The 16,857-nt window shown below is 34.3% G+C and overlaps 1 protein-coding gene across 6 annotated transcripts in view; it reads left to right on the top strand.

The window, feature by feature from the left end:
* The window catches only part of ST3GAL6 (ST3 beta-galactoside alpha-2,3-sialyltransferase 6), a 112,029-nt gene that overhangs the window by 76,481 nt on the left and 18,691 nt on the right, over window positions 1-16,857 (top strand). For all 6 annotated transcript variants that reach the window (XM_031959549.1, XM_031959550.1, XM_031959551.1 and 3 more), the window contains 3 exons: window positions 3,084-3,158; window positions 9,799-9,902; window positions 12,618-12,681. In XM_031959549.1, coding sequence (XP_031815409.1) covers window positions 3,084-3,158; window positions 9,799-9,902; window positions 12,618-12,681 — 243 coding nt within the window. The remainder of the gene's footprint in view (window positions 1-3,083; window positions 3,159-9,798; window positions 9,903-12,617; window positions 12,682-16,857) is intronic.

Raw genomic sequence — 16,857 nt, forward strand, 5'->3', positions numbered from 1 at the left:
TTGTCTACCTCTAGAAGTCATAACTGTCCGGGAGTCAAGTCTTGGGTTGGTACTATGTGTGAGTCAAATGACAAATCTTCATAGTCAGTGTATTTGTAGCTTCAGTACCATTGATGGCCTATGGCTTTGACTGTAAGGTATGGGTTGAAAATTTCATCTATTATATAAAGAATATGGAGGGAAGGGAGAGCAATTAGGACTAGAATAACTGCAGGTATGATTGTCCAAATAGTTTCGACTTCTTGGGTGTTTATAGTATTGGTGTGTGTTGGTTTTGTTGTAAGCATGAGAATTAACACATAAAGTACTAGCAAGCTAATTAAGAAGACGATCCTTGATTCTTTCCCTCACACTGAATCGATTGTCTATGTTGTCCATTCCATTCCACTGCCTCAAAAATTGGTCCTATTTTCTCCTCTCACATGTTCAGCACACTAGTTAAGGAATCATCTTCTACTGTATGACTATAAAAGGCTTCTAAATTGTTTCTCCATCTTCCATTCTCTCCTTTCTCCATTATATCCTTACATGGCTGCCAAACTAATCCTCCTAAGGCCTGAATCTGACCATGTTAATAATACCTTGCTCAGAATCCTTCAATAACTCGTCATGGCTGACAGGATGAAGCCCGCCTTCTCTATCCCTGTTTTCCACTAACTGCTCACTCCTAGGAGCTTCATCTTTCAGCCAAACTAGATAACTATAGTTTCTAAAGACACAGGCTCCATCTCTACTTCTTCCTTTGTACATGTTTCTCCCTAGGCCTGTCATGAATTTCCTGTCTTTCCCATCTTTGGGGAATCTAAGAATTCTTGTCTTTCTTCAGGTCAGGCTCAGGTGCCCCTTTCTCCATGAAGCCTTCCAGGACTTCTGGCTCCAATTTTTAGTGCTCTTTAATGTCCCTTGCATTATGCTTATTTGCACATGTTATATGTTCCCTCAATAGAATGTCAAACCCCTTGAAGAAAGAAACTATTTAATTTTTATCATCATTGTCTTATATTCCCTAACATAGTCCATAATAAGCCTAATGAATGTTAATTCAATAGAATTCAACATGGCATGGTCTCTACACCTTTTACCATCCTATGCATGTAATTCAGAACCTAAACAAGTAAATAAAAAAACCAGTCTTGGTTTTCAACACCTGCTTTTTTCTTACCTCATCCTTCCTTAATCCTATGACTACTTTTTATTCTTTTCTTTTTCTTTTTGAAATATAACCTTAGCTGTTTTCCATTCTTCAAAGCTGTCAAATTCCCAATTATCAGCTCTCTAAGCATACACAAGAAACCAGAGACAACTGGCCAGCAGTTCTTTCTCTCTAAGTCATTTTTTTATTTTCTCAATCTGTTGTACAAACAACTGTCCATATCATTTCTGGATTAGACTTTGCAGAAGTGAATTTTGGTTCAAATGAATAAAAGGAAAATCTTCCTAGCAATGAATATTCAAACTAGATGACCTTGTAAGATAGTAAGTTTCCTATCATTGCATGTCTGTATGCAGATACTAAATGACCATTTCTCAGGGACTCATATACCTCTAATAGGGATGAATGAAGTAGGGGGATCCTTTTTTTTAAAAGTATTATGTACAAGCACTCTGCTAAATGCTAGGGATATAAATAGAGAAGACAGTTCCTACTGTCATTGAGCTCACATTTTTACACCTTTACAGTAGATGGCAAGCTTACAGTTCTTTTAGGGTAACTGTCTTATAAAGCAGGAAGCCTTGATGAGACTGGCCCACTCCCATTGATGAAGGTTGAAGTGGAATGCAGATCTTGGAGACTTTCCAGCAAGGATAGGGACAGAGATCATTGAATTAATGAATTGCAATCCTTTCTGTTGAGATTGAGGTAGCAATACCTAGTGTGAAATACAAATTCACAATAGCCATTCTCTTTGCCAAAAGGAAGGTTTATTTGAGAGAAGAGTTTACAGACAAAATGAGAGTTATATAGACACTAGTGATAAGGTCTAGATGTAGGGAACCAAAATGAGATTAGGGTTTCTGTTTGGTAGGGAGTTAAATGATAAGGTCTAGTGACAGGTTTGGGGTTCAGAGAACCAAATGGAAAGGTTTGGCTCCCCTACATCCCCTTGGGATTCGGGCTTTTTCAGGAGAGGGGAAGATAGTCCACTCACATTACTTTCCATCTTAAGATTTGATCATTCTTAAAAAAAAAAAAATTAATCAAGCTCCAGTTTACTCAGAAGAAACACATTTTCTTTTTTTTGAAAGTTCTTTCTGGGAACTAAAATCCCACTTACAGGAAGTCTTACCTAACTCCTCTTAATTCAAGTGCTTTCCCTCTTAATTATTTCCCATTTATTTTCTATAATAGCTTATTTTGTATATATTTTGCTTGCCTGTTGTCTCTTCACATTGGATGGTAAATTCCGTGAGGGCAGGGACTGACCTCTGACTCTTTTTCTAGCCCCACAATGCTTAGCTCAATTCTTGTCACATAGTAGGCACTTGATAAGTATTTACTGAATTTAATTGAAATCAGTTTTTTTTTCCTTAGCTTAATTCCCCTAGTTGATTAATTACCCAACCCAATTTCCTCAGATTATAGAAACAAAATATAGATGCCACAAATCCTTAGGTAACATAGAGGATATGTGATATACCATAAGCAACAGAACAAGGTGTAGCAGAGAGCTGGCCTTAAGATTCAAGTAAGCTGTCCTTTTATATAAAATGGCCTATGTGAACCTGGATAAATTACTTGATTTCTTGGTGTGCTTCAGGCTAGTGTTGTCAAACTCAGAAATAGGGGCCTAGTGCATAACAATCCTTGCTGGCCATATATTGATTTGGCCATAATATCCTCTTTCTATTTTATTTTTATTGATTTTGTTAAATATTTTCTAATTAATCCTCACTAATATGAAGCAGTTATTATTGCTTATTTGCTTTATTGCTATACTATATTGAGAGATCCTTACAACAATGAAATCATAGGTCTGAAATGAATATAATAATTCTAAGAGAAGTTACTGAGGTTATAGAAGCATTTGTTTTTCTTTTAGCAGGACTATAATTAATCAATTATTCCTGTTTTTGTTTCATAGGCTACGAGTTATGGAAATGAAAAGGTCACCAATGCTTTCTTGTTCACTGAAGCCTGCTTTTGAGTCTCTACTGAGGTAAAAATCAAAAGGGAAATATGGGATGTTGTCATGGTTTTGTCTCAAAACCATATTTTTTTTGGTATTCCTTTGTTTTAAGGCAAATGCATATAATAGTCACATTGTAACACTGTCAACTAGACATACACTAGGAAAAGCCTGAATATCTTGTTTCTTAGCTTTAGTTCTATGAATGTATTTAGATTAGATACACATATGAATGTGTATTAAGATTCACAACTCTGAAATTTGTGTGGGTTTGCCTGAATGAGGTTGGACAGGATTTGTTGGTGAAAAGGTCAACCATTTGACAACTTCTCTTAAAATTTTTTTTTTCTCTTTGATGTTCTGGTATTCCCTAATTTGCCCCTACCCTTTTTTGCTTCCAGAGATTACCTTTCAAGCTTAGACATTTACCTTAATTTTCATTATGTAAAAACTTACACTTAGCACAAATATGAATTACTCTGTCTAAAGGTATAAGGAAATACAATGAATTCATCAAAAACAGTAGTCCTTTGTTTATTCTCCTTATCTCTCAATATCTTTATAGTGAATCCAAAAAAGGAAGTGATGAAAAATTTAGTATAAAGTGATTTTAAAACTTCAGTTTTGTGTTTTCTCCTTCATTTAAAGGTCAATTATCCATATTTCTTATTCAACCCTATTTTCAGATTTTTAAAAATAAGTTTTTTTTTATATTTTATTGATATTTTTAAAAAATGTTTTACTTTCCAGTGAATCCTCCCACTCAGAAAAGAAAAACCTAAAGAAAACAAAGGAGCTTAGCAGTCATATTTAGTAATATATATCAGGGCTTCTTAAGCATTTTTCCTGTTGTGACCTCTTTTTGCCCAAGAAATTTTTATGCAATCCCAGGTATATAGGTATATAAAATAGCTATACAAATCTCTATTCTGCTCATCATTTCTTATAGACCAATAATATCCCATCATAATCATATGTCACAAATTGTTCACCTACTCCAATTCTTTGCCACTGCAAAAAGAGCTGCTATAAATATTTTTGTACATATAAGTCGTTTTGATGAGGTCATGAACGGTTTGTCGGACAGAGAGAAACTGAAGAATTGATAAAAATTGATCCTTGAGGTAGGCAGGGAGAAGGTACTGATAGAGATAAATTTAGCTCCATGGTTCCATCCTCTGAGTAGGTCATCTAGTCAGAAATCCCCTCTAGGGGTCTTAGGCAGTCTTACCTTGCCATGCCCTGTCAGAAACCCCAGTCATGTCTCTGAGGTTAAATTTTCCCTATACAATCTCCTTATGGCCCGTGCCACACTTGCTGCCCTAGTATGGGTCAGTCTGCCAAGGCCCTCTGTCTTGTGATTTCCCCTTGTCCCTCCCCCATGCCTTGTGAGGTGTCTCCTGACCTCTCCCTTCCCCCTTCTCTTGTAATGCTGGAGAAACTGAGACAAGATAGACAGTAGAGAGTTTTTAATATTTTATTTGAGAGGGAGAGATTGTTCTGGGGGCATGCTGCCCCCAGGGCTGATGTCCAAAGCATTCAGCAGCTAATGGGTGCTTCCCATGAAATATATTTGCACGGGCACTGAGAGCAGGAACGGACTATCAATCTGGTTCTCACAGGATGGGGGGAGGCACGGGACATTCTGATAAATTGGGATCAAGAACAATGACAGCATGGGGGGTTAGGACCATAAATTCTTGATGACTTAGGAGGAGTTAGGAGTCAGTCTGAATTCTGTCTTATCTTGAGTTTACACATTTACAATTTATAACTTTAGAGTAACTAACCCTGAGTTATATCAGTCCTAATGAACTTGAACTGGAGGAGAGGGAGGTTGCAAGTAAGGCAATTGAGGCAGAATAATTTAGGGAAACTGAGGCAGAACAATTTAGGGAAATGGTCAAGACAATTAGGGAAACTGAGGCATGACAATAAAAGGGAACTGTGGCACAACACTTATAGCTAATTAATTCTTTTGGGGTGCTAAGTGTAATGCCAAAGAAACCGAGCAAGACAGAGATTAGAGACCAATTCAATAATTTATTAAATGGAGAGAAATACTGGGACCAATGGATCCATGTTGATCCCAGGACCAGAGGAGACTATCATCTCAAAGAGTCTAGCCTCGAGTATTGGGACAGCGAGCTTTTTATGGAATAACAAGAACGATGACATTACTGATATTATAATGACATCTGAAATGGATAAACCTTTACCTTGTCAAACATTAAGGAATGTCTATAAAACCTTTATCTCAAACATTAAGAGGGAACGGTTATAATCTAAGGCAGAATTACGAAATAGGACAATTGTAGAAATTGGGTCACAACATTAAAAGGGAACCTTGGCATAACACTAAGTCCCTTTCAGGATTTAGCCTGCCAGTTTAGGGCATGCTCCAAGTTCAAGGATGTTTACTTTTTCTTGGTAAATGGCAAGTTCCACTAGGAAACTTGTCCTTTCCATCATTAATTATTAAAACCCCTTTCTATACTCTCCCAACTCTATTTCATATTTACCATTTCTGATGTCTATTGTATCCCACCTATTCCCTAAATAAACCTACCTTCTGTCAAATAGAATGGCCATTGTGAATTCACCCCATGATTAAACCTCAACATTAGATCCCTGCCTTCATTTGGTGTCTACATCAGCCACATCACTTTTCCATTTTCTTTGATTTCTTGAGATACAGATATAGTGGTTTTCCCCAAATTGTTCCAAATTTGGTTTGAACCAGTTTATGACATTATCAGTAGTACATTAATGTCCCAATTTTTTTACATCTCCTCTAGCATTTGTCATTCACTTTTCTGTCATGTTAGCCAATCTGATAGATATGAGGTGGTACCTCACAGTTGAATTGGTTTGCATTTTTCTAATCAATAATGATTTAGAACATTTTTTCATACGAATAAAGATAGTTTCTATTTCTTCTTTTGAAAACTTCCTGTTTATATCCTTTGACCATTTAGCAATTAAGGAATGGCTCTTATTTTTGTAAATTTGATGGAGTTGACTTTATATTTGAGAATTGGGGCCTTTATCAGAGAAACTTGCTATTAAAGTTTTTCCCCCAGTTTCTTATATATTCCTTCTAATCTTGGTTGCATTGATTTTGTTTGAGCAAAAACATTTCAATTTCATGTAATCAAAATTAGATAATTTTACTTCCTATGATCTTCTTTATCTCTTATTTGGTCATAAACTTTTCCCTTATACATAGATATGATGGATAAAATTTTCCATGTTTTTCTCCTCTGCTTATGATATAACTATATCTAAATGTACCCATTTTGATCTTATTGTGGTATACAATATGAGGTTTTTGTCTTTCCAATTTTCTTAGCAACTTTTAATGAGTTGATTACCTCCAAAGCTTGGATCTTTACTATAATAATTTATTAGTGTATAATGTATTATATACCTCACTCTAATTCTTTAATCCTATGATCTTAATGGCATTTTAAATCCTGATCAAATAATTTTTTAGACTTAAGAATATATATGTCTCTGTATTGTTAATGTATGGAATATACTGCCTCCAGGGCTTCAGGCAGAGGCTGTTTGGCTACTTGCCATAGACCTTGTAGAAAAGATTCAGATTTTAGGCAGCACTTGGACTAAGCAAACTCAGAGTTTTTCCCCCCTAATTTTCAAGATTTTGATTCCTGGAGCTTTTTTTTCCTTCATCAGTTTTAATAATTGATAAAAAAAAAATTGAAATAGATTTTACACGTTATAGGATCATAGCTGTGGATGGGAAGCTATTTCAAATAAATCCTCCTTTCATTTTATGTGTGAGATAGTTGAGTCTGAGGAAGAGGAAGTGATTTGATGAAGCTCATGTAAGTTGTGAGCAACAGAGGCAGGCTGACTGCTGGTCCATTGTCCTTTGTATTATGTTTATTTCTTATTCCTATCTGTGTTCTCATCAATGTAATGTGAGTCCTCCATCCAAACATTGTATATTACAATCCTCTCTCAGCTTTTCACTCTCATTTTTGCTTTTGCCATAAATCTTCCTTATGTGGTCCACCCATCAGGCTGAGGGATCTTCTTCTAATTTAGGGATTTTTTTTTTTAATATCCTTTAATATCATGTACTCCAGGCTCAATCTGATGGAGCCTGTGGATCTCTTCTGTTTGCATAGGATTATCAAATAAATGACATATTCAAATTGATATTAAAGTAGTTTAAAAAAAAATTCACAGGTTCCAGGCCAAGAAACCCCAATCTGGATCTTTTATTATCACACAGACATCGTACTCAGATAGCCAAATTGGCTATTCTTCACTCTTGATGCATGACTAGTCTATTTTCTTTTCTGCTTATACATTTATTAAAGGATGTCTTATAAGAAGCTAGGTGGCACAGTAGATAGAGTACTGGGTGTGGAACCAGTATCTGATTCAGAGCTGACTTTAGACATTTATTATCTGTGTCCCTTTCTTCCCTCACTTCTTAAGAGATATCATTGGAGATATTCTGGAACCTAATTTTGTCCACCCTACAGCTCCATGGCCAAGTCATTTTGTTTTTTAATTTTGTAATAGTTAATAATTTGTGGTAATATGTCATTTAAAGGATATTGACATTAGTATATAGATTTTTGTTTCAAGGGTTAAGATGGGATCTTTGAAGGTATTATATAATTTCCCAAATACAATTCAGTTTATTCTCTTATCTTCAGTGCCTGGCCCAAAATAGACATAATTTTCATCACCTATATTTCCCAGTGTGTATTCCTTTTTCCCTTTCAAGAGAGTCTATATAGGATGCTATATTGCAAAAGATAAAAATAGAGTGGCAAAGCATTCAGGAAAACACCACCAACATGTAAAAAAGCCTACCCTTATATAATATTTTACTCTGACAGCATCAGTTGGTCACAAAATTTGGCCTTCCTTCCCAAATGCATTCTTTTTGTTTTTTGTTTTGTTTTCAGTGTGCATGATTATAAGCCAAACACTTTTAGTTTTAATCCTCACTAAGAAGGCTTAGTTAGTATGAGCTTGATGAATTCAACAATGTTATCTGTAGAAAGAAGTATCTAGAGAAACTCATAATTCTGCTTTCATTGACATTTTATTATACATCTCCCCATCTTTTCACCTGGTAATGAAATACTGGTAATGAAAAGGTTATGGGATGAAATCTGTGATATATTAATCAAAGAATCTTGTATTATTATCTTTTTATTTCCTATTTAAGCATTCCAGTTTCATATGATGAATGTGACATTTTTGGGATTTTTTTTGTGCAATTTCTAGAAGATGTTGTAGGTCTTCATTAGAACTGATCAACTTGGGCATCAGTGGTTGTAGCATAATCTTTTATTACTGTGGTGTTGAATGGTTTCCCTAGTCCAACTCTTCCTTATCTTTTAGGGCTAAATGTTGTAGTTCTTCATTACTGGATAAAGCCAATAGTTTCTTAGAAAATAATATCAGAGCTGTTCTGTTCTGTGTTGGCCTCATTCATTCTTTAATATTCTTGATAAGATATAATTTCATTTGATCTTATATATTTTCTTGGATTTCTCTTTCAGTATTTCTCACTATTTTTGAGGCAGTGATGCATCTAATCTTTTTCATATGTTAACATTTTTGTAGAGGAGTTCTTAATTTGCATCAGTTACTCTGGGCTGCCATATTTTTCCTATTTTGTAAAAGTATAATTTTGGAACTATTTTGGCCTCATCGTATTAGTTGCTTTATATCCATTAAACCTCTTTTAAAAATGTCAATGATTCATGTTAATATATTTTTATATATCCATTTCTCTATATTTCATGGTGAATAATTGTTGTAATAGGCCATATAGGAGATGATTTAATCATAGGCCATATGGTATTACCTTTATTCTTTGTTCTAATTTGATATTTTTACCTTTACAATAATATCATGATCAGAATGCATTCTATGTGACTCACACTCAGAATTTTTTTGATTAATTACATACTTTCTCATGGATTTGGTAGGAATTAACTAACAGCTTAACATAAATGTATATATGCATACATATATGTATGTATATTTGAATATATATGCAGGCATTTGTACAAAATATATAACAAAGTTCATATACAGATTGTCCCCAAAGCCTTAGTGCTGTTTAAACTATTATATTTTTAATAAAAGCTTTAATTTTAATACTTTAATATTATTTAAAATTTAAAATAGTTTATTATTGATAATAGTAATATTTTCAATGTTAATTTAGTATCTAAAATTAACTTTTATCATTGGAGCTTTAAATTTATTAAGCTTAAATAGCTTAAAATAATAACAATAATTTTTTTTCCCAGAGATCCTTTTATTAAACATTTTCTAGTCTATCCTTGGCTGAAATATATATATTCCATATTTACACTATTGGTTTGTTTAATAAACAGTTTTCCACAGATGGCAAAATAATAAATTTCAGAAACATACGTCCAACTAGTTCCAGATTCATTCTTGAAAAAAAGTTACCATCAAAGTCATCAAAGTGGCACAGTATATAATAAAGTTCAAGCACAGTACCTGGCCCATATAAAAACTTAAGAAATGATTTGATTTGTTGACTCAAGCATAGCAAAGTATTATAATTTAGATGTTATATGTTGACTTAATTAGGTTAATGTCATATTTAATAAAATCGAACTTTTTTTCACTTCCTTAGTTTTCGTGGAATATATCCTTTCATGTGTACAAGTGATTTAAAAACAATAGCTACTCTTCATGAAAGTGATAAGATTGCACTACCCTATGGAGTAAAGAAATCAGGTCAGTAATTTTCTTCTTATTCAGTCTTATTCAGTCAAAGGAAGAGAGCAAAAGAAGTTCAGAAAGGGATAGTATTGGTTCTACCATGTTAGATTCGATAAGAAAGAAAAACTATTAATATTATGTTAATACTATGCTTTTACTTAAAAATTAATATCATTTATTAAAAATTTTGGGACTGTTTATACCTATGAGGAAAAATCAAGATGATTATGTCTCTTTGACTCCCTTCCCTCTAGCCCTCCCCCCCAAAATAAAAAAAAAAAGTTAGTTAATTATGATTCAGGTATTTGGAAAATATAGATATTGTATTTTCAAACTGTTCTATATTGTATGTTTATATTTCTCAGATACTGCATTTTCACAACTATTTGCATCCCATTATGTGTGTATATATTTCTTGAATATAGTATACATTTACATAAAACTAATGATTCCCAATTTACTGGGAAAATAACATATAAAGTTATATATATTTTTTATTTTTATTTTATATATACATGTATACATACAGTATAGAAAGGAGGTTATACACTTTTTGAAAAGGAAGTTCATATTTCTTTGCGTTGAAACAGATTCATTTCTATTTTTTGATATTTTTTTTCAATTAACAACAAAATTGTCTCCTTTCTTCCCTATTATCTTCTTTATTTCAATTAGGAAAAAAGAAAAACAAAATCCTTGTATAACATAGTTAAGTAAACAGATTCTTTGACTGTCCACATCCAAAAAAAAAATGTCTCATTCTGATCTTTTGAATACCTAGCTACTCTTTCAGTAGCATGCTTCATCATTGGCTTCCTAAAATCATGATAAGTCATTGCATTAATCAGAGATCTCAAATCTTTCAAAGTTGTCTGAAATTATAAAGTGAATTTATTGCCTTTTCCACTAAGCCTTCCACTTCCTAACTTCCCTATGATTATTGAGGGCAATGCTGTCTCCAGTCCCCGAGACTGGTAGCCAAAATGTCAACCTCAATTCCTCATCCTCACCCCCATATTCAATCTGTTGCCAAAGCTGGGAGACTTCAACTTTATAACATCGGTCTGAAATGCTCCCTTCTCTCCTGGTAGCTTCTATCCTGGTAGAGCCCTCATCAAGGTAAGTTTGGACTACTGGAGTAGCTTGCTGGTGGTCTGCCTCAAGTTTCTGCCTTTTCCAACCCATCCCTCATTTAGCTACCAGACCTAAAGCACAGGTCTAATAGGTCACTCTTTTACTCAATAAACTTCAATGGCTCCCTATTGCTTCTTTTGAGAATCAAAAGTCAATTCTGATGGATGTGATTCTTTCCAACAATGAGATGATTGAGGCCAGTTCCAATGATCTTGTGAGGAAAGAACCATCTTCACCCAGAGAGAGGACTGTGGGAACTGAGTGTGGATCACAACATAACATTCTCCCACTTTTTGTTGTTTGCTTTCTTTTTGTTTTCTTCTCATTTTTTTTCCTTTTTGATCTGATTGTCTTGTGCAGCAAGATAAAATTATAAATTTATACACAACACACACACACACACACACGTACACAGACACACACACACATAAAAAAAGAGAGAATCAAAAGCAAAAATCTTCTGGAATTCAAAGTTCTTCATAACCTTTCCCCCCTTCTGCCTTTCCAGGTAATTTTTACAACTTAATCCTCACCACATCTTCTTCAATCCAGTGACACCATACACTTAACACACTTAACCTTCTTGCCATTCCTGGAACAAGACATCCTATCTCTCCCCTCAGGGTATTTTCTCTGGCTGTACCTCATCCTAACCTCTGTATCTCTACCTCCTGCTTTTCCTTTAAGTCCCATCTAAAATCCCATCTTCTCCAAAAAATTTATCCCAATCTTTCCAAATTCTACTGTTTTCCCTGTTAATTATTTCCTATTAGCCAGGTATGTAGTTTGCTGACTTCCTGATTAGATTGTGAGCTTCTTGAGAGCAAAAACTGTTTTTTTTTATTTCTGGTATTTTTTTTTTTTTTTTTTAACGCTTAGAACAGTTCCTTGCAGTAGCAAGTGTTTAATAGATGTTTATTGACTGAGTGATTGACAGTGTTGTTGCTTTTGTATAAATTCTCCTGATTCTGCACACTGTACTTTGCCTTCAATTCATATTTAAGGCTTGCTAAGTTTCTCTGCATCCATTCTTTTCATTATTTATTATATACCAGTATTATTTAGTTATATCCATATACCTGATCAATTTAATTCTTCAACTGATAACCACTCCCTTAGTTTCCAGTAGTAAAAATTTACAGAAAGGTAGTAAGATTTAAATATCCATTTCTTTTCTGAGTTTAATTTTATTATGTTCTGTTACATTGAGGAGTAAATGTCTTTGTTTCTAAGTTTAACATCTATAGAAAAATTGTCAGTGGACCTAGATAGTAGCTAAAACTCCATGAATATTGATTGCTATTTTCAGACAGAATCTGTATCAGAATCATTAAATTGTTATCAATCTTTGTCACTTGTATTGTTGCTCAAGATAAAAATTAGAAAAAATGAATTTATTAGATATTACAAATGGTATGGTTAACATGCAGCATTCTGACCATGAACCAGCTCACTGTCTTCTCACTATTGAATAAAGCATATGTATATGATACTAGGTGAAAATACTGGGGAGAATATATCTTGATACACAAACAAAAACAGTATTTGAATCTGTAACCTATTCATTTTTACCCCGTTTTTTCCTTTTTTTTAAAGTGCCAGATTTCCATCTTGCTCTCTCAAGACTTCAGAGCTGTGACCTGTTCCCTGAATCTGACCAGTGAGTTCATTACCTGTTGTTTCTGTCTGATTGATTAGCTAAGATGTAAGATGACATTTTAATTGTATTTATGGATGAATACGTGATAGTATTCATATCTGTAATTGGTGAATTTAGAAGTTTTAGATGAGTTTGGATTTGAGCCTTAGTACAGCTTTAAGATTTTATTATTTTAAACTGCACTAACACTTTTGAGATATTCTATAGAAACTGGGAAATTCCATAGAAATTCAGTAAGTAGTGATGGTGATGATGGTGCTACTATTATCACTCCTGCTATTATTACTACTATTACTACCACCATCACTACCACCACTACCACTCTTACTACTACTGTTACTACCATTACTACTACTACTACTACTAAGCAGTTGCCATTTAGTGTTTTTCATGGTTCATTTCATTTGAAGCTCACAACAATCCTGGAAGGTAGGTGCCATATTATTAAGCCTCATTTTACAGGTGAGGAAACTGAGAAGTTAAACAACTTACAGTCATATAGCTAATAAGTATCCAAGACAGAATTTCAAACTCAAGTCTTCCTAACACAGAGTCCATTGTTTATATGATATCACTTAATATAACTAGGTACAGATACTTTTTAATCATATGGCCCCTGAGGTAAGTTGCTTAACTTCTCTCAAACTCTATCTCCTCACCTGTAAAATGAGATTAATAATATGGCACCTATCTCCCAGAATTGTTGTGAGCTTCAAATGAAATGAACCATGAAAAACATGGAATGGCAACTGCCTAGTAGCAGCAGCAGCAGTGGTAATAATAGTAATAGTAAAAGTACCACCACCACCACTTACTGCATTTCTATAGAATTTCCCAATTTCAATAGAACATTCCAAAAGTTTTAGTGTAGTTTAAAATTCATAAAATTGGTTGTGGTAGTGGTGGTGGGATAGTGGTAGTTGTGACAGTGGCAGGGATGGGACCGGCAGCAGCCATGGTCGTGACAGTGGCGGGGATGGGACCAGCAGCAGCCATAGTCGTGACAGTGGCAGGGATGGGACTGGCAGCAGCAGTAAAGAGTGGTGGGAGTGGCAGCAGTGGTGGTGATAGTAGTAGCAGCAGCAGCAGCAAACTAGTAGTAGTGATGGTTATAGTAGTAATAGTTATACTAGAACCACCACCACTTACCAAACACTAAGTTTTCTTTCACCATCAGAATTACTTTTCTTATATTATCTCCTTGCCTACTCCTGGCCCCATTAAATACACAGGAACTGGAACATCGGTTGTGTATATATGCCTATTCCACCTTCAGTCCCTATACCATTGGGCCTAGGATTTTATCCCTAGCTAAGAATAAGCCACTTGAAGTTGTTTCTGGAGTGTTCCGCCAAAAGGACAGGGTTCCTGTGTGCTAGATGAAGCAAGAAACTTTTTTTTAAAATTGTTTACTTCAGAAGCAAGTGAAAATGAGGAAGTACTATGTATAACCTGGCCCAAGGGTTTGATTGTCAGTGTATTTTTTTTTTTTTTTACCCAGTTATTTTAAGAAAGACATTTGTTTCTTTTCCATTTTTGGCTGCCTTAGTCTTCACTAACAAAATAATGGTAGCTTAGCCTTTTTGTTCTAATTAGTTCTTTCACTGCCTTATTTATTTAGAAACTAAGTTGAGGTTCAGTTATTCAGATTTTAGTACTATGTCAAATAATGTACCATCTTTGGAATTCAAATAAATGTATACTTTTTTTTCATTCTAGGCATGGATTTAGGTTTGTTTTTTTTTTTGTTTTTTGTTTTTTTTTTACACCATACTTTCTCTCTTTCTTGCTTCCAGGAGCACATTCCTCTTGAGATAACTGGTTGGGCATGGGGCAGGGCACCCTGTGACTTTGGAAGAGAAGGAAGCTTAACTACCTCAAATGAGTTGCCACAGGAAATATGCTCCTCCCAAACTGAAGCAAATGAATTTTGTCAAAAAATTAATTCCAAATCATAGATGCTAGCCCTGGAAGGGACATTAAAAGTTACATTTTTCAGATGAGAAAACTGAATTTGCTTAAGAGCAGGAGAAGAGCCACTTTTGAAATCTCATACCCAGTTATTATTATTATTTCCACTGTATTACAGCTGTCTCCTTTTCACATTTGAACATTTATTTGAAATCAAGAAAGTTAGCTTGATGATTTAGAAGGTTTTAAATTTTAATCAATACCCAAGAAGCTAATTTTAAAGTTGCAAATTCTTCTCCAAGTATCACTTAGGATTTTCCCATCTGGTGCATTCACAGGAGTGTGAAATAGCTAGAAAGATGTTGAAAATTCTCCTCTTATTGACATGATTTTTTTATTTTTTTTTTTTTGCTGAGGCAATTGGGGTTAAGTGACTTGTTTAGGATCACACAGCTAGGAAGTGTTAAGTGCCTGAGATCACATTTGAACTCAAGTCTTTCTGACTTCAGGGCTGGTGCTCTGTCCACTGCACCACCTAACTATCCCAATAACATGATTTTTTAAAAGTTTTTCTTGGTAACTTCAAGTTATGTCCAAACTTAACTTTGGACTGTAGTTGTTGTCATTGTTTATTGTAGCTCTTGATTTCCTTTTTCAGAGATTCCTTTACAAACTCTAGATCTTTCACTAGAAGTGCATGGCAGGCATTAGAAGATAGGGATTGTGGCAAACATAGTAGAGAATGACAAATTACTATATGTTTTTTTTTGTCTGATTACTCAAAATATTTACAACCTGATTATGTGGTCCCTTAGAGAACACTAATTTAATAGCCCCAATAACTTTGTTCCTTTTAAATTAGATCATTTAGGGAGTAGTACTCTCCCCCATTATTATGTCCTATAAAATTAAAGATTTAGACTTGGTGGTCTTGGTCATTTACCATTAAAAGCTTACTAAGTTTGGGATTATGTTTAGTAGGACTTTATTAGGCAAGTCCAATAGCCTGACATACATTAGCATAGTTAACTTTGAACAAAACTGGGTACTTAGTAAATGGTTCTATTATTCTTCCATGAGAAAATGTACTTTACTCCCTTTTAAGGATCAGAATCAATTCTTTCTCTTTTCTTCCCCCTACATATCTTCCAATCTGTACTTCATGTCATGTATTTCTAGGTGTGCTAAATAGTAAGATAAGAGCCTTCTTGAGATTTCTTTTACAAGAAGAGATAACTCATGTTGAAGACTTTTCATTGATTCAAAAAATATTAAGAAGCACTATATATAAAGTTGCACGTCATCTATGGGAAAGGGAGGAATGTAAAAATAAATAAAATATAGCCCCTACCCTCAAGAGGTTTATCTAGCATCATATCTAGATAACTATACCACAGATCTACTATGGAAGTCAAAACTATAGGGAAAGATTTGTTGCAAAAAAGGCAGGAAAAAACCTTTTTGTTGATAGGCTAATGTTAATGAGGTATATGTAATATAAAATATGAATCATTTCACTGACAAGAACAAAAATGACTTTCATTGGAATATATTTTTTTTTTTTTGGTAGCAGCAGACTTGTACACAAGGTATTTAGAGCCCACTCAAAGCACTATGGTGTTGTTGAGATTCTTTGACACTAGATGTTTTCTTTAGCTGGTTGAGAGAGGAGAGTAGAGAAGAAAGGCAAATTCTTCCAGTGGTTGTGCTGAAGAAGTCTTTGTTGGGGATCTTTTGAATAGGACTGGAAATTTTTCAAGTGGTCTTTTGAAAAAAAGTTTGAAGATATTTTCTATGATTTCTCTCAATTTGTTTTTCAGGAGGTTAAGACTTCAGGGGACAATAGGCAGGAGGAAGGGATGGAGATTCTGGGTTGCAAGGAAGGACTCCCTTTGTGACTAATCCTTCTGGGTCGAATAGATAAGATGCATCTCCAGCACTCAATCCCTGTACATTGCTGGTAAGAATATACCAGAGGTGTGTGAAAAAACATGCAAGAACTTCAGTAAAAGATGAGGACACAGAATATCTAACCAGTAGCCTGGTTAGCTAGATAGCTTTCTGGCTATTTTATTTTAAAGGATTTAATATTTATTTTTACTATTATTGTCATTACCATTACAGTGGAAAAAAAAATGTCCTCTATCCTTTAGACTTCAGTTCATCTTTAAAGTGAAAAATCTCAACTTAAGAGTTTCTTGTTGGGTATTTTCCTTTTTAAAGTAGAACATTAAGTGTCCATTAGAATCTTGCTTTATTTTCATT

The sequence above is a fragment of the Sarcophilus harrisii genome, chromosome 3, assembly GCF_902635505.1.
Source record: "Sarcophilus harrisii chromosome 3, mSarHar1.11, whole genome shotgun sequence".
NCBI lineage: Eukaryota > Metazoa > Chordata > Mammalia > Dasyuromorphia > Dasyuridae > Sarcophilus > Sarcophilus harrisii.